Here is a 19,813-nt window from a genome sequence, read left to right on the forward strand (position 1 = left end):
CATCACACATAAAAAACTCAGCCCACTTCAAAGCCAGTATAGAAAACATTACACTCCAACACAATGACATAATGGTCAGTTTTGATGTCTCCTCCCTATTCACGAATGTCCCTCTCAAAGAAACCTTAGAGCTAATCCAAGCTAAATTTCCTCCCGATATCTCAGCCCTATTTCAGTTTACAATGAACTCAGGCTATTTCGTTTGGCAGGAAAAATTCTACAAACAGATAGAGGGGACAGCCATGGGTTCACCACTTTCCCCACCCTTGGCCAACTTTTTCATGGAGATGTTTGAAGAGAAAGCCTTAAACTCAGCCACTCAAAAACCTACCATATGGCTTCTCTATGTTGATGATGTTTTCGCTATTTGGCCACATGGCCCGGATTCACTCCTCTCCTTCCTAACACACTTGAACAACCAACACCCTAGAATCAAATTCACCCTGGAAAAAGAAGAAAACAATAACCTCCCCTTCCTAGACACACTAGTCACCCGCCAACCTGATGGAACCTTGGTTTTCTCAGTTTATAGAAAACCCACCCATACAGGCAGATACATTCACCAACAATCCCACCACCCCCCCTCACAACAATATGGAGTTATTAAAACATTATTCAACAGGGCAAAAATAATCTGTTCTAATGATCAAGCCCTAACCTCTGAACTAAATCACATCCGTGACACTTTCTCAGCCAACGGCTACCCCCTCCAAAAAATCCAAAAAATACTTAACCCAGTTATTCACAACCCACCACCCCTCCCCTTCACAAAAAAGATTACTCTAAATCCATCACTATTCCCTACATCAGAGGCACCTCAGAAAAAATCAATAAAATCTTAAAAAAACATGACTTGACCACTTGTTACAGACCACATAGAAAACTGGCATCCCTTATCCGCTCCACCAAAGACCAACCACTTCCCCTAGACCTACCTGGTGTATACCAGGTCCCTTGCAGCTGTAAACTGTCCTACTTTGGCCAAACAGGCAGGACAGCAAATATCAGAGTCTCAGAACACAAGGATTACATCCGATTTCACCAGTACAGCCACTCTGGGCTTGCAGACCACGCTCTGGATACTCACCACAGAATAAGATGGAAGAAAGCCACAGTAATACACCGCAGCAAGTTCAAGTATGAAAGACTATTCATGGACTCAGCCTCGGCCCTTAGGAACATGCCAAACCTCAACAAATTTGGATGCATGAAACTGCCCCAAATTTGGGAAACTTTTATCAAAAGAACTTCAGCCCAAAGGCCAAGAACTACCAATATAGCCCGCCAGGGGGCACCATCAGGACTTTGAAAAAACGCTAGCGTCCTAGCCTCAGTCTCATTTGTTGTATTAGTACTTGTGTGCACGTGTCTTTTTAGTAAGTTCCCAAGAAGATGGCAACGTAACGTTCGCCGAAATATCGGAAAGTGTATATTAAAGTTTATTTAATCTATATTTCCAGTATACGCTGTCAATTCCTTAAATATTAGTTGTTATGTCTAACCAGCGTATAAGCCTCTCAACAAGAAACAAATAGTGGCAGCATAATGTTAGAAAACTCCCAACTGGAATTCAGGTAGGAATACATATCCATACTTGAAGTAGCAAAAGTCATCAAAAACCAGAAATATGAAAAGGCAGCTGGAGTAAATGAAATTCAGCCAGAAATGCTCAAATATGGAGGTATGACAAAGTTTTACAGTGGCTACATTGCATAATTCAGAAGACCTGGTCAGTGAGTCGAATTCCAGAGGATTGGAACAGCACTATCATAGTACCCATCTATAAAAAAGAGAAATATGAGAATTACAGAGGTATTTCCCTACTGAGTGTTCCTGGTAAGATTTATGCAAGTATATCTTGAGAAATGGCTAAGAACGATTGTGAAAGGCAAGCTTGGTGAAGAACAAGCCGGATTCAAGCTAAATAGAAGTTGTCAGGATCAGATTTTCACTTTAAGACAAATAGTTGAGAAAACTTGGGAATATAACAAAGATTTGTATTTAAGTTTTGTTGATCTGGAAAAAGCATATGACAAGGTGCCAAGAGGAAAGCTCTTCAAAATGCTACAGTTGTTATGGTGTAAATGGAACATTATATCAAGCAATACATAGTCCCTATTTAAGATGAAAGCTATCATTTAGAATTGAAGGAGGTACAGGAAGCTGGTTTAAAGTAAAATCAGGTGTGTGACAAAGGTGCACATTATCTCCACTGTTATTTACTATCTATAAGGATCGCATTATAAAGGAGAGTGGTATTAAATCTGATATCAAAATTGGTGATGTTAATCTTAGCTCTTTACTTTATGCAAATGATGTTATACTTCTGAATGAAACTAGTACAAATCTGCAAGATTCCCTGACTAAATTCAATAACTGTTGAAATAGGTTTGGTATGAAAATCAGCAAGACAAAGACAAAAAATTGGCAGAAACATCAAAAACTTGAACTGTATTCTGAATGCTGATTTATATCCTAAATATATCCTAAATGAACCTTTAGAACAAGTTAAACATTTGAGCTATTTAACTATAATATTTAGTGAAGATAGTAAATTAAATATAGAAATAGAACAACAGAATTGGTAAAGCTGGTTTGGTAGGAAGTCAGCTGAATAAATTTATATGATATAAGAAAAAAAGTAGTCAAAACACTAAATTAACTGTCTACAAGACCGTGTTCAAACCAGTTTTAACTTATGGATCTGAGAGCTGGGTTAGAAATAAAAAACTTGATCACAGACTAGAGATCTCTGGTATGAGAGTTCTGAGAAAGATTAGTGGAGTGAACAGATGGCATTAATGGCAGTATCACATCAAAAATGAGGATATTAGGAAACAATTCACTGTTTGCTATTGTTAGCATTCAGGAATGTGTAGTGGAGCTAATCTCAGGTGGTATGGTCACTTAAACAGAATTGGAGAGAGGAAAGATTAGCAAAACAAGTGTTCCTGGATCAAGTTCCAAGGAGTGGAAGGAAAGCAAAATTGTGCTCCTTCATGACGGAGGTGACAGAACTCAAGCATCAAATTATAGGGCTATCTGTGTGTTAGTTGTTGTGGTATTGAAGAGGCTGGTGAGAACCAGGATCCAGATTTGGGTTGATTGACAACAATGACATTATCTTATGGACAGTGTGGATTTGCTAAAGGGAGATCATGTTTTAGTAATCTACTTACTTATTACAATAAGGTGAGAGCTTCATTGGACAAAGGAGATGGATACATAGTAGTAGTATACTTAGATTTTGCAAAGACTTTTGATAGATTACCACATGTTAAGTTGGTCGTCAAATTAGACCTGATGGGGTTGATATTAGACTAGTCCATTGGATTAGAGATTGGCTATCTGATAGGTAGCAAGTTGGGTATGGGGGGGGAGCAATATCTCAGAAAAGGAAAGTCACTAGTGGTGTGCCTTGGGGACTGTTTTAGGGCCATTGCTGCTTACCTTGTATGTTAATAATATTGGCGAAGATTTCGATGGAGATATTCAGTTGTTTGCAGATGATGTAAAGTTGGGGTGAATATAGCAGATTCACCCTGAGGAGTATAGCAGATGTTGTAGCCTTACAAGAACACTTTAAAGATGCTAAGAGATTATACTCTTGGTTTAATCCTTTATCCATGTGTAAGCAAACAAAGTTTGCGCCTGAAGTAATTTCAGGACTGGGCAACTCGTATAATGACTTCACATCACTTGCCTTAGTATCCCATAATGCAAAGCACATATCCTTATGGGCATGTATAATGCTATGCATTGTTGGAAGGGCCACTACCCAGACCAGTTTTGACCTTTATTGAGGTCTCATCAGTGGAAGCCAGACCCAGAAGTGATACCAAGGTTGAAGCAATGAAGAAGTAGCCATATACGAGTAGCCAAAAGGAGTTGCACCTTATTATTAAAATACTCTAGATTAGAGATAGATATTGGAAGTTTTTCCACTTGGATAAAGGATTAAACATTGCATCTTTAATCAAGTATAACCAAGTGGAAAAACTTCCATCTATTTCTAATCCAGAGTATTTTAATAATAAGGTGTGACACCTTTAGGCTACTCATATATGGAAATATGACTTCTGCATTACTTCAACCTTGGTATCACTTCTGGGTCTAGCTCCTGCTGATGAGACCTCAATAAAGGTCGAATCTGGCCTGGGTAGTGGCCCTTCCCATAATGTATAACATTATACATGTCCATAAGGATATGTGCTTTGCATTATGGGATACTAAGTGATGTGAAATCATTAACTTCAATATACAAGTTGCTCCAGTCCTGAAAATAGTTCAGGGCAAACTTTGCTTGCTTACACTTGGACTAAGGATTAAACCAAGAGTATAATATCTTGGAATCCTTAATTTATAGTATAACCGAGTAGAAAAATTACAAGAAGACTTGAATAGATTGAGTGAATGGGCACGGGAGTGGGGATGCCAGTTCAATGTTGCAAAATGTAAGGTTTTAAAATTTGGGAAACAAACATGGGATGTAAAATTTATGCTTGGTGGGGATATATTGTTGGAGGTGGATGAAATAAGAGATCTTGGGGGTGGTGGTGGATAAGGATCTAAAATTTAGGGGACACATTGTGAGGACAGCACCACGAATTCTGGGAATGCTGCAGAAGACACTGACTTGTAGAAATAAAGAGATTCTTGTTCCATTGTATATAAGGCCTTGATTAAGCCACACATGGAATACTGTGAACAGATTTGATCATCTGGTTTTCAAAAGGACAGATGTTGGAAAGGATCCAGAGGCGACTGAAGGTAGTTCCTAATCTCTGAAGTGTTGAATATGAGGAAAGGTTGAGAAGATGCAATTTGCAGATTCTAATGAATAGGAGGAAGAAGGGTGATATGATAGAGACATACAAGCGGTAAGCGGTTGTTATAAGATCAGTGTTGAAGAGGGTTTTTCATAAAATAGTGGGAGATTAGAGAAGAACAAGAGGTCATTCCTGGAATTTGTATAGGGAGGGTATGAACAAGGGAGTGAGAATCAGGTTTTTTTGCATTCAAAGTTGTGAATGATTGGAATGCCTTGCCTTAGAGTGTGGTATCTACAGAGAATTTGAAGGTGTTTAAGGTGTGGTATGATAAAGTGTGTGTATGACAAAGGGACCTCCTAGATGAGTCTTTGACTCACTGGAGGTTTATTATTATTATTGTTATTAATTTTTATATGTACTCTGTTATTTTCTAGAGATAAGAATCGGTTGGATAATCCAATTCAAAAAGCATTTCTCCAAATGATATGTTTCCATTTAGGATCAATAGCATTGGGTTCATGCCTTATTAATATCTTCAAGCTCCCTCGCCTAGTTTTGAATTATGTACAATCCATGTAAGTAATGTAATTTTTACTTTAAAAATCAGTACCAGTTAACTTTAAATTTGGATTAATTTTCTGCAGTAATGTAAAATGATTTGGCTAAAGATCAGAATAGTTTATAACTGATTAAAAATCTTAATTGCCTATCAGACTTGAGTTCTTTATGTAGTTTTCAGTTTTGTATATATCTGTGCACATATTTTCTTAAATTATTTAATTTGAAGTATTTTCTCAATATGATTACAAAAATATCAGTTATTCTTAGACTACAGTTAATCAGTTATTTTATTAAGAATAACTTATAATACTGTGAAATGGGGAATGACCTAGTATTTCTTAAAGTTCGCAGCTGTTCACATAATTGTGTATAACCAGAACTAACACTAAGTTTTTAAGATATGAAAATATTAATATACAGGGTGTTTCAAAAAGAATGACCCGATTTCAAATAATTATATTTAATAATGAAAATGTGGTACAGTTACAAAATAAATTACCAAGTATGAAGTAAGGCCTAAAGTTTTCACTCACCACAATTATGAATGTACATTTGTACAAATGTACAAAAATATACAATTTTCAAATCAGGACATTCTTTTTGAAACACCCTGTATAATGCACATGGGCCATTAATGGACTGGTGATATGCAATATATATCCTGTCTCAGAGGTTTGGTTTGAAAATAAACCAAACCCATCATTCTGTGGTTTGGTTTATTTTCACATATGGGGTTCTGGTGAAGCAAGTATAGCCAGTTTATATATGTAATATATCCTGTCTTGGATATATATTATCCTGAGACAGGACATATTATCTCATCTTTCTCTGGTTTGGTCTATTTTCGCATATGGGGTTCTGGTGAAGCAACCTATTACCACCTTATATAAGCATTTTTTGGGCCATTATTGGGCTGGTGATAGACAGTATACAGCTCCTCCTGGCCAAGTTACCCCCCCCCCCTCCTTTCTATGGTATTTCTGTTACCACAAATTGAAAGCCTCCATAGCTCAGTTGGTTTTAATGATGTGCTTTGGTTGGAAAGATCTGGGTTCAAATCCTGTCAAGAATCCAAGAACCTTTATCAGGTATTTCATCTGAAGGTGAATAAGCCAGTTTCATACAAGGACTAGTGTTTTTTCCTCCTGGAAAAAGTTTTCCAACAAAGGTGCAAAAAGCAGTAAAAGCTAAAAATGTAACATACACTTGATGGTTCAAGCTAAATACTCCAGCCTTCAGTGACCTCACATTATAGCCTATAACAACTGTCATGTTATAGGTTGAGACCTTTTGTGTCAGGTTGATATAAAAATACATATTTTTCCCTAGTTGAAGGGAAAAATTATCTCTATCTCTGTTTATTAGAGGCAGGAAGTTGAGCTAATTGTTGAGCTACACTAAGAATGGAGTTGGGACACTTTCTTTCTGCAAGGCATGTTCACAAATGCTTCACTCTTGCTGCATGCCTTTTGCTCTATAGATTTTTGCAATATTTCACTACCATGAAAGTTAATAACTTATCAAGTTTAAAATAACATCTCACACAAAAAACAACAAAACAAAACAGAAATACACCCCAGAAAAATCCAACAAAATTCCATATACAAACTACTAACATACTACAAAGTAGGTTCCAAAAGTTTCCTACCTGACATACAAAATTCATGCCAATTTTAAAAAAGTGTGCATGACAGATAGCACCATCTGTGGGGGGAGCTTAGTGTACCTGTTTCAACTCTCTCCTGTGTAGAGAGTTGAAACTGGTCAACGGTTGAAAAGTTAGTCAAACAAGTGGAGGCACTTGTTTGACTAACATGTGGCACGCTAAGTGGTGGTTTCAGCAAGGTTTGGGCTTTCTATAACAATTTACTTTACATCAGTCACGATAAGCTTCACATGATGAAGGTCATTGCAAGGTGGCTGCCTTGACTTCTCTGTTCAGTTCAGAAGGTGCATCGTGTGACCCATTCCTGCAAGTTTTTAGAGCCTTGCCAAGGGAATCAGAGAGAAGTGCTAGAATCCATTGTCACCAGAGATGAAACAATGGTCCTTTATTATGAACCTCTTTCCAAAAGGGAATCCATGGAGTAGTGCCAACCAGGTGAAGCACGGTCGAGAAAAGCCAAGATCACTCAGTCCATCAAGAAGATCATGGCAACAATCTTCTGGGATTGGCAGGGAATTCTCTTGATTGACTTCAAGGAAAGGAATACCACCATGAATGCAGAATATTATGCTTGACTCCTGCGCAAACTGCATGATGCCATAAAGGAGAAGAGACAAGGAATGCCGAGTCATGGTGTTTGCCTGCTTCATGACAATGCTCCAGTCCATACCGCTATTGTTGCAAAGGCTGCATTGAAGGACTGCAGCTTCCAGGAGATTGAACACTCACCCTTCAGTCCAGATCTAGCACCCAATGACTAATACCTCTTCTCAAAACTGAAGAAAAACTTTCGAGGAAGAAAATTTGCTGATGACAATGAGTTGAAAGATACAGTTTTAGGCCATTTTGCAGACAAAAGCACAGACTATTTTTTCAAGGGCATAAAAATGTTAATTCAAAGATGGGAAAAGTGTGTTGAAGTAAAGGGAGATTATGTTGAAAAGTGACACTATTGTTTTCTTTCTATCACCTCTAAAAGTTAGTCAGGCCGGAAACTTATGGAACCACTCTTGTATCATTAGTGACATGCACCACTTACAGGCATTCAAATCTGATCTGTTCGTCATTGCTGAACCTCAACTGGCATCTTGTGCAACTACAGCTCATCCCAACTTTCAACATTACATTGAATGCTACCTACAAAAAAAAAAAAAAGAAGGGCAGAACATGTGCGTTTGTCTGGTTTGATATCTCATGCCAGAGGTTGCCAAACTTGAAATTACCATTAGATAAATCTGCTTTGGCTCAAGATTTCCTTTCCTCACTTTATTATCTTCATTTACTGTCATTACCATTCTCTTAATTCTGATGACCACAGACCATTTTGATTATTTATCTCTCAAACTGATGACATATAGTCTAATTACACATACAGTGATATAATCTTCCTTGGAGAATATTCCATTTGACTTTCCTTCTCTAACTTCATAGACTAGCCTGGAAGAGAAGCTATTATGATCAAATGCAAATCATATGCCTACTTACCAGAATACCAGATAATCTTCATCATTCTCACATGGATCTTTTCTACACTAGCTCTCCATATATCTTTTCCATATGTCTTTTTCCACTGACCATTCTTCTCCCAGCCATATGGAGGTAGCAGGATTTTTTCCCTCCTGCATACTCAAATTTTTCATCCCACAAAATAGGCAGACTGGTTATTAGAACACACACAATTAACAGACATAATACACTGGACTCATAGCCTGAGTTGCTTCAGCCTGTAATCCAAATCAACCAGCCAAGACTCATATCCTATGGCATTACAAGAGCATCAATTAGGGTGACCTTCAGAATTTCTCTGCCTCTTTTTCATTTTCTGATTATTGTTCCCATTCTCCTGATCCAAGCACTTACTCCACTCATATAACTGAAATTATTCTTTCTGGGATGAATGCCTTTATTTCCCAGTATGCATTGTAATTTTCTGAAAAATATAGTTATGAATAGCCAACATATAAGCCTTTCAACCAGAATTACCATTATCCACTGAGCCCATCACACACAAAGCCCATTAATACAGTAAGCTGAGGATTTCCAGACAACTGAATAGATTAGCCCTTTAAAACACTGCTGGGATAATTATGTCATCTCGAATTGTGCTAAATTGAAACACTGGTTCACTTCACCAAAGGCTCTTTGCACATACAGGCACACTAGCTTTGCTTTTTTACCAGAACAGATTGTTGCTACTCACAAATCTCCTTGCTGACACAAACATAGTTATTGGTGTGATAGAAGAGGAGCTTGCCACCACGTTGAACATCGACCTTTGGACAATTCTTTCTGACATCTTGAATGCTTCAGCAGTCAAAAAATTTGAAAAATAAGATGTCAGCATATCAAGAAGTTTAACAATCTATTAAAAACCTCAATTTCCAAGTCTCAACAATACCAAAACACCGTCATTAACTTATCATCTATCATCCTGAAGCCAGAAGCAATCAGCACACTTGGCTTCCCTTCTCTAACTTCATAGACTAGGCTGGAAGAGAAGCGATTATGATCAAATGCAAATCATATGCCTACTTACCAGAATACCAGATAATCCTCATCATTCTCACATGGATCTTTTCTACACTAGCTCTCCCTCCAAATACAATATTGGCATTAGCTTTTCTCTTTGCAACAATTGTGCACTAGCACCTAAGAAAATTCCTGCAGAAGAAATAATGATACAAGTAGAACAAGGTAGCCTTTCTACCCATATTGCCAACAACGTCAGACTGGATGTAGCCAGTGTTCTTACTCATGCTAAACCACCAAAATGCAACCTCTCAAAGAAGGAATACGAAGCTTTACAAGAAATTAAAAATAATGGAATAATAATTACCAGAGCAGATAAGGATAATGCCACTGTAGTTTTAAACCAAAAACGCTACACAGGTAAGCTTGCCTCCTTATTTTGAGATCTCTCTCTCTCTCTACCTACCTTCCTTTGGAATATGATTCCACCTATACACAAATCAGAACATGTCACATGCTCCTTAAAATGGTCATCTCTTGTCCTGTGGAAGCCACCAATAAACTAGAACTGTTTAATTCTAGACCCCCCCCCTAACCTGGATATAAATCCATAAACAAAATATGCCGTTACCCATTGTGGATAGCATTGATTCTCCCACATACAAATTAGGGAGGGCACCTACTCTACAACTCAATCCACCAACTACAACTACTTCCATCATCTACACCAATACCATCTACCTCTGACCACCACTAGTATTTTCACAGACAATCACAAATATTTTTGTGATTGTCTGTGAAACAAAGTTTTTCCGGCCAACCAGGTCGGCAAAACATAATGCACGTGAAATATTAAGGCGTTCTATGATATTTTCCATAATATCTTACCTTTCGCTTTAGGCTCAACAACCTCTCATGGCCAAGATACATATACTATAACAATCCTTCACATATACATAAAAAAAAAAAAAAAGCCTACTTTAAGCCAGTATGGAAAACCAACACTCCAACACACTGACTTAATGGTCATTTTTGATGTCTCCTCTCTATTCACAAATGTCTCACCCAAAGAAGATACCCTAAACCTTATCCAAGCCATATTTCCTCCCTGTTTCATTTCACCATGAACTCTGGCTATTTCATGGCAAGAAAAATTCTACAAACAGATAGAAGGGACAGCCACGAGTTCTCCACCCTTGGCCAGCTTCTTCATGGAGACCTTTGAAGAAAAATCCTTAAACTCTGTCCCCATATAAACAGTCAACATCCCAGGATTAGGTTACCTTAGAGAAAAAAAAAAAAAAAGCAACAACAGTCTCAATCTGATCACTTGCCAGCCTGATATGTGGTATTCTCTGTTTACATGACTGTCCCCTCCATCTGTCAGTTCTGATAGCACTGCCCTAACTGAACTTGACCACATTCTCAGCACTTTCTTAGTCAATGACTATGATCCCCACAAAATATTAAGATCCTGTAACTTCAACCCTCTTCCCCCCCCCCATTCATTCAGAGCAGAGATTACACACCTATTGGTATTCCATATATCCAGGGCCCATCTGAAAAATTAACAAAAATCCTAAATATATACACCTTACGACCACTTACAGACCATGTAAAAAATTGGTTATCCTTATCTGCTCCACCAAAGACCAGCCACATTCCCTAGACCTAACAGGTGTCTACCAGATTCCTTGCAGTTGCAAACTGTCCTACTATGGCCAGACAAGCAGTACAGCCAATATCAGAATTTCTGAACACATGGACTACATCCATTTCCACCATTACAGCCACTCTGGATTTACTGACCATGCTTTGGACACTCACCACAGGATACGCTGGAAGAAGGCCACTCTTTTTTGCACCACAGCAAATACAAATATGAGAGGCTATTCCTGGAATGTGCCTCAGCCCTGAGAAACTTTCCAAACCTCAACAAATTTGGGGGCATGAAACTGCCCCAAATTTGGAAAGCATTCATCCTCAGATCTTCAGCCCAATGGCCAGGACCACCCAGTTTAGCCCACTAGGGGGGGGGGGGGTACCATTTTGGACTCCTCATTTATCCAGTGCCTGTGTTCACATATCATTGTTTTGTGATCCCTAATGATGGCAATGTAGTGTTGCCGAAATATAGGAAGTATTTATTAATGTTATGATAATTAATATTTAGTCTATGTTGTAATTTCATGCTCTGTGGATGTGAGGCCTGGGTACTCCTGAGAGAATCTGAAAGGAGGATATTAACATTTAAGAGGAAGTGCTATAGAAAGATCTTGAGGATTGTTCACTTTCTGATAAATACAACCAAAAGAAAACCTGATACAGAAAAGAATCAAAAGGAAAGTACATCTATTTTGCCATATATTTAGAATGAACAATGAGAGAAAATTAAAAATGTTGCTCTTTAGAATGTTGAAGGAAAGAACAAAAGAGGAAGACCAAACAGAGAACGGTGCGATAGCATCGTCAAATGGTGCAGAAACTCTATACACAAACTGAGTCATTTTGTACAAAATAGAATGCAGTTGAAGAATCTTATCAAGATGGTATCAGAAACCTACGGGCATTGAACCCATGGTTGTTGTTGTAATTTCATGAAAAATAGTAGTTATGAGTTGCCTTTCAACTGGAATTTCGACCAGAACTAAATCATAAATAAGGGCCAAATGCATTAAGATTGCTTCCTCCTCAAATAGTAGTCTAGTCTTCTGGTCCCTCACCAAGTCTGTTGGGCAAAACTTGTGACTTGCCATATTTCCACCTCTCTCATCTTGGAGATACAATAGTAACTAACATCTCTTAAAGATAAGGCAGCTCTCAACAGTTTTTCTCCCTCCAACTCATGTTACTAGAAGCACAGTGACAGTTCTTTCTAATGTAAACCTCAACCTCTTCATGGCAGTAAAAGCACTGTGATGAGATGATACATATAAGGTGTACGTGATTCCATTTATATCCATGTTGGTGATCTTCAGCAACTTGTTTAGTGTATCGTTTTCTTGGAAGTGCATTAGTGCTTGTCTTCAGAAGCTTTGGATGTGCACAAATTCAGGCTTTGTAGTGGCTGCTGACAGTGTAGATATTTTACTGGCAATAGAACAGTATTTTTTAAGAGCCCTCTAAGAAACTGGTGAGTGGTTTTAGGGGGAAAACGTTTGGTATGGTTAAGTTAGTGCAAGTATCTGTTAGATTATTAGTGCCTTGTTGCTGCACTGTCTGTGCTCATGAGGTATGACTGAAGTAAACCTGTATGGTTCTGTTCTACAGGATACAAGAGTAATATTTTTTTTGTGGTATAATCTTGGCAGTTACTGTCAGATAATCTTCCAAAGGAGTGTTTTCTTTAGTAGCAAAAATGACTATCCTATTTGCTCTGGAAATAATATTGTTAGCTGGGTTGTTTGCTGAACTGCAATTTAATTGGCTGTTTACTGGTACCATATAAACATGTGAAAGAAGTATTTTTGCTGACAATATGGTTTTAGCTTTGCTACTACATTAGCATAAGTACTGAAAATTACTGACCTGTTTTCCTTCTGAAAGTTCTTTTAATCTTCCTGGAGCAAACTAGTGAAGAGTTTCTGCTTTCTTTCTTCATTTGCAGTAGTGAGGACAGTTGCTGTAATTACTAATCCAGTTGCTAGGAACAGGTAGTCCTGGCATGCAACAATATATATATATATATATATATATATGGTATAAGCTATGGCATTTCAGCTACAGCAATATAACACTAATATTATATTTTATATATATATGTAGTTCCCATTTATGAAAGGTTATTAGTAAACCTATAGCATGTTTGTACTGTGGGTGGGCTAAAGATTCTCCCCTGCTATTGTTTATATAATTTTCTATAATTTTTCTTTGTAATTTATTTATTTTTTATTTTTTTACAGTCTGGAAATCCTGCTCTAGAGATCAAACATGAAACTTCTTCATGCCACTTTAGGCCTCCAATAAGCGGAACAGTGTCTCACACCAAGCAACAAAATTAATCTCCCACCTAAAGATAATCACAAACATCCATACCCATGACAGGATTCAAATCTGTGACCTGTTTGGTGGAGAGCGAGTATGCTAACCATTCAGCCAACCAAGCAAACTATCTCTCCATACTGTCATCCTGGTTGGCCGGCAGTATGGGGATATAGTTTGTATTGGTAGATAGAGAACTGGTTTAAGACTTTGTTACACATATACATATGTCACTTTTATGAATAGATAGCTCTTTGAAGCGACAAATCAAAAAGTATAAAATGGTAGGGCATCACCTTGTGGATAACTCATAAAAAACACAGAGGAAAAAAATACATCTGACTAGTTTCATGCCACCTGTCAATAGAATGTTTTTTTTTTTGTAATTGAGCATTAAAAAAAAAATATGCATTTGAAGAAATGGGAAGCAACAACTCATAAAAAACACAGAGGAAAAAAATACATCTGACTAATTTCATGGTACCTGTCAATAGAATATATATTTTTTTTAATTGAGCAGTAAAAAAAAATATACATTTGAAGAAATGGGAAGCAACAGGCTATTTACATTTTACAAAATACATATAGAAGGATAGAGATATTTTATAAATTACATTGAAACAAAAGAAAAGAAGGATAATTCTCTCTCTCTCTCTCTCTCTCTCTCTCTCTTGGTGTAGAGAACATGTTGTAGTTCTTGGTGGCTATACAAGAAAGCTTGTTTTATCTTTCCCTTCCAGAGGAGAGTACTGTTTAGGTTCCACTCTGTGTTGAATTGGGCTGTGGTGGTGGTAGTATTCAAGCAAGAATCAACTGTACAACTTCCTGCGTAAGTTTTTCTTAAGGTGATGATAATAGATGAGTAATGGTTTTCTCTTGTACTTTTTTAAGTAAAATTGTAGGTGACAGCCTTAGAAGTTACATATCCTATGTGTGCTCTAGTCTGTATGGAAAAGACACCAATAATCTTTATGGCTGTGTGTATGGTTAGATTATCTCTCTGTTTGTAAAATAGATAAGATGTGTATATTCCAAAGTATCTAAGGTGTTACAAAGATTGGATTCTCTGGGTCAGAATTGGGAGCTTTGTTAAAGTCAGTAGGATGTCACGCCAAAGCATCCACTGTATGTCTGCATTGAAAGTTGGGTGAATTTTTTTTTTAAATTAAAAATAACAATCTTATGTGCAAAGATTAACCAGCATTGATTCTCTGCAGTCAGGCAGAGGGTTTACATGCTCATTGATTGTTGAAATAAGGTAATATTACAGTTACATGAGAATAACAGTTATTATAAGATGATATTACATATATGCAAATACTTCTCGTGGAAAGGCTTAGACGTTGGTTATGCATTTTTACTAAATAGCTTAAGGAAATTACAACGTATACTAGGATACATACATTAAAATAAATTTTAATACACTTCCAATATTTCAGCAATTGGAATTGCTGAAATATTGAAAGGAAACCCTTGGAATTGCTGAAATATTGAAAGGAAACTATTCTTTCTCCTAAAAGTCCTGATGGTGCCCCTAGTGGGCAATGTTGGTATTCTTGGGTGATTGGGCTGAAGGTCTTCTGATATAGGTTTCCCAAATTTGGGGCAGTCTCATGCAACCAAATTTGTTGATGTTTGGATTGTTTCTTAGGGCTGAGGCTGATTCCATTAAAAGCCTTTCATATTTGAATTTACTACGGTGTATTATCGTGGCTTTCTTCCACCGTATTCTATGGCGGGTATCCAGCTCATATTATATGCAATATATATATATGTATATTGCATATACATATGTGTATGTACATGCAATATACATATAATATGTATTTATATATTTATACATATATAAATACAGCCACTCTGGTCTGCAAGACCAGAGTGTGGCTGTATTGGTGAAAAAACCGGATGTAGTCCTTGTGTTCTGAAATTCTGATATTAGCTGTCCTGCCTGTTTGGCCAAAGTAGGACAGCTTACAGCTGCAGGGGACCTGGTATACACCAGGTCCTATTTTTTTTTGGGGGGGGGGGTAGCCATTGGCTGAGAAAGTGTTGACAATGTGGTTTAGTTCTGTGGTTAGGGCATTGTCATCTGAACAGATAAGTTTAACCCTGTTGTGTAGTATCTTAATGACTCCATATTGTTATGGGGGCGGGGAATTGCTGGTGGATGTATCTGCCTGTATGGGTGGATTTTTTATAGACTGAGAAAACCAAGGCTCCATCAGGCTGGCGGAAGAAAGGAAGGCAGCTGTTTTTTTCTTCTTCCAGGGTGAATTTGATTCTGGGGTGTTGGTTGTTAAGGGTGTTAGGAAGGAGAGGAGTGCATCGGAGCCATGTGGCCAAATAGTGAACACATCATCAACATAGTGAAGCCATATGGTTGGTTTTTGTGGGAGAGAGTTTAAGACTTTCTCTTCAAAAGTCTCCATATAAAAGTTGGCCAAGGGTGGGGAAATGTGGAGAACCCGTGGCTGTCCCCCTCTATTTGTTTGTAGAATTTTCCTTGCCAAACAAAATAGCCTGAGTTAATTGTGAACTGAAATAAGGCTGTGATATCAGGAGGAAATTTAGCTTGGATTAGCTCTAAGGATTCTTTGAGTGGGACATTTGTGAATAAGGAGGAGACATCAACACTGACCATTACGTTAGTGTGTTTGATGATAAGGTTTTCTATGCTGGCTTTGAAGTGGGTTGAGTTTTTTATGTGTGAAGGTGTGTTGCCAGTATAGTGTGTGAAACCTTTGGCCAAATGTTTAGCTAGTTTGTATGTGGGGGAATCAGTGTCATCCACTATGAGACGTAATGGCACATTTTCCTTATGTACTTTTGGGAGTCCATAAATATGAGGGGGGGGGGGGGGAGTTAAATGGTTTTAATTTGTTAGTGACTTCTACAGGCCAAGAAATAACCTTAAGGAGCCTGTGGAATTTTCTAATTTGTGAGTTGGTGGGATTGTACTCATCAGAGAGGTAAGTAGCCAGATCTAACAATAGAGCATTCAGTTCACCTGTGTAATCCTTTTGGTTAAGCAATACTGTGGTGTTCCCTTTATCTGCTTTGATGATTATTATTTCCTTGTTTTTCTTTAATTCTAGTAGAGATTTTAATTTCTTTACTAGGCATGTTAGTTTTTGGTGGTTTTGCTTTGGTCAGAACACAAGTCACATCCAGTCTAATATCGTTGGTGATGTGGTTTGGAAGGTGTCATATCTCGCGTTCAATTCGTATCATAATATCTTTTGCCATTGTACCCAGAAGGTATTCTTCTGGGTACAATGGCGAAGTTGTAGTCATGTGAGAGAGCGTCGAGTGCTTCAGGTTTCACACTAACTGACAAAAGGTTGACTACCATTTCGGTAGGAAGTTGTGGTTTCGAGTTTGAGTTCTTTTTTAAATTTTCAAATTTTTTGATGTGTCGAACTTGTACTTTTTTAAAATTCTTTCTCCGCAGCAGTGCACGAGATGTATAAAATATACCAAATTTTGTGACTAAAGGTGCTTGAAAGGTCATCTTCGAGTGCCTGGATGGCTAAGTTAGCAACATTCAGGAAACGGCGAGTCGCAGCAATTTGTTTCCTGAGCAAAGCTTGGCCGGCGTGGTTATAAATACGAAGAGCCTTTGTCGAAGAGAAATGGTGCTTAAATTTGACACAGTTTGAGATTACCTGATTATCCTGGCAGTATTTATGAACTCCCAAAAGTACATAAGGAAAATGTGCCATTAAGTCCCATATTGATTCTCCCACATACAAACTAGCTAAACATTTGGCCAAAGCTCTCACACACTATACTGGCAACACACCTTCACACATAAAAAAAACTCAGCCCACTTCAAAGCCAGCACAGAAAACCTTATACTCAAACACACTGACATAATGGTCAGTGTTGATATCTCCTCCTTATTCACAAATGTCCCACTTAAAGAATCCTTAGAGCTAATCCAAGCTAAATTTCCTCCCAATATCACAGCCTTATTTCAGTTCACAATTAACTCAGGCTATTTTGTTTGGCAAGGAAAATTCTACAAACAAATAAAGGGGACAGCCATGGGTTCTCCACTCTCCCTACCCTTGGGCAACTTTTATATGGAGACTTTTGAAGAGAAAGCCTTGAACTCTACCCCCACAAAAACCAACCATATGTCTTCGCTATGTTGATGATGTGTTCGCTATTTGGCCACATGGCTCTGATGCACTCCTCTCCTTCCTAACACACTTAAACAACCAACACCCCAGAATCAAATTCACCCTGGAAGAAGAAAAAAACAACTGCCTTCCTTTCTTAGACACACTAGTCACCTGCCAGCCTGATGGAACCTTGGTTTTTCTCAGTCTATAGAAAACCATCCCATACAGGCAGATACATTCACCAAAAATCCCTCCCCACACACACGCACAACAATATGGAGTCATTAAGACACTACACAAGAGGGTTAAACTTATCTGTTCAAATGACAGTGCCCTAACCACAGAACTAAACCACATTCTCAACACTTTCTCAGCTAATGGCTACCCCCTCCAAAAAAAAAACATTGAAATCAGTAACCCCCCCCCCACCTCACAACAAGAATTACTCTAAATCCATCACCATACCCTATATCTGAGGCACCTTGAAAAAAATTACAAAAATCCTAAAAAAACTTGACTTAACTTCTTGTTACAGACCATATAAAAAATTGGCATCCCTTATCCGCTCTACTAAAGACCAACCTCCCCCTCTAAACCTACCTGGTGTATACCAGGTCCCTTGCAGCTGTAAGCTGTCCTACTTTGGCCAAACAGGCAGGACAGCTAATATCAGAATTTCAGAACACAAGGACTACATCCGGTTTCACTAATACAGCCACTCTGGTGTTACAGACCATGCGCTGAATACCCGCCATAAAATACAATGGAAGAAAGCCATGATAATACACCGTAGTAAATTCAAATACGAAAGGCTTTTCATGGAATCAACCTCGGCCCTAAGAAACAATCCAAACCTGAACAAATTTGGTTGCATGAGACTGCCCCACATTTGGGAAACCAACATCAGAAGACCTTCACCCCAATCGCCCAAGAATACCAACATTGCTCGCTAGGGGGGGGGTAACCATCAGGACTTTCATGAGAAAGAATAGCTTCTGCTTCGTCCTCATTTACTGTTTGTTGTGCTTGCGTGCACGTGTCTTGTTTTTAAGTTCCTGTGAAAATGGCAACGTGACGTTGCCGAAATATTGCAAGTGTGTTAAAATTTATTTTAATGTATATCCTAGTATACGTTGTAATTTCCTTAAGCTATTTAGTAAAAAAAAGTAAAAATATATGCAAATAACAATTACTATAAGACAATATTACAAATTTACATGAAAGTAACAGTTATGTGATCATTATTCACATTGCTCTGTTAAATTGCAGGAAAATCTCTTTCCCCCCCCCTCTCTCCTTTTGGGAGGTGACAAGGGTGTTACTTCTAAGCTGATAAGTGGATTGTGATGCAGTTGCCCTGCTCAACCAAGAGTTGATTACTCTTGGTGGAAAATATCTAGTGTGTTGTTTGGTTCAGTTAGGTTAGGATTGTTAGGGTTATTCTTTTTCAAAGTAAGCCCTTTCTACAACAACACAAGTTGTCCATCGTCTCAGCTCTTGGAAACATTTTATTGAAATCCATTTTTAAGATGTTACTATTGTCAAATCATTCTAGCCATTCAAAAAAAAAAGTTGGACTTTGATGGGGGAAAAAAAGTTCTGTGTAATGAGCAAGGAACTTTTTTGAGATGTGCTGTTTCCGGCTGAAAATGGTGCTCTTTGTTGGCTGACAAGGCAATATCTTTGGTGAAAAATGCTTCATTCAGGTCATCATTTGAATTGAGTCACAGAAATTAGTAGAATTTTTATCCCTTTCTGTCATCTGGCATACAATTTTGTGATTACTTGATATTAATGATCATCCAGTAATTTAAGTTCATCATTCTTTAATTGTGGATTCACTCAACGGCCTGTATATCCTACATTTTTTCAGTAAATTGTTATATATTTTGCTACTCATTTTGCCAACTTTAAAATAAAAGTTAATACGAACATCTTGCTATGCACTTTTGTACATTTTGTAAAAATTGCCACAAAACAAAACATGTTTACTTTTATTGGCTCACTAGAGCAGATTACTACATTACAGCAACCATCATCCTTTGATTAACTTGCTTAAATCTGTAAAGGCACATTCTGAACTATCTGTGAAGTTGACATCGAAATATGTCTCATCCTGATGCTTATTTGAACAGACTTGTTTACACATCCAGCAAATGTAATCATGGACTCATTTTATTTTTTTATAATTTAGTTCTTACTTTTTTTTCCTGTTAACAAAATCTCCTCTTGGTTAC

General features: G+C 37.7%; 1 protein-coding gene across 1 annotated transcript in view; it reads left to right on the top strand.

Moving 5' to 3' along the window:
* Positions 1 to 19,813, top strand: part of LOC150098796 (choline transporter-like 1) — a 237,964-nt gene that overhangs the window by 163,715 nt on the left and 54,436 nt on the right. The window contains exon 10 of the mRNA XM_090405754.1: positions 5,207 to 5,347. Coding sequence (XP_090261880.1) covers positions 5,207 to 5,347 — 141 coding nt within the window. The remainder of the gene's footprint in view (positions 1 to 5,206; positions 5,348 to 19,813) is intronic.

The sequence above is a fragment of the Typopeltis vanoorti genome, chromosome 15 (assembly GCF_054136105.1).
Source record: "Typopeltis vanoorti isolate ZY-2024b chromosome 15, IOZ_Tvanoo_1.0, whole genome shotgun sequence".
NCBI lineage: Eukaryota > Metazoa > Arthropoda > Arachnida > Uropygi > Thelyphonidae > Typopeltis > Typopeltis vanoorti.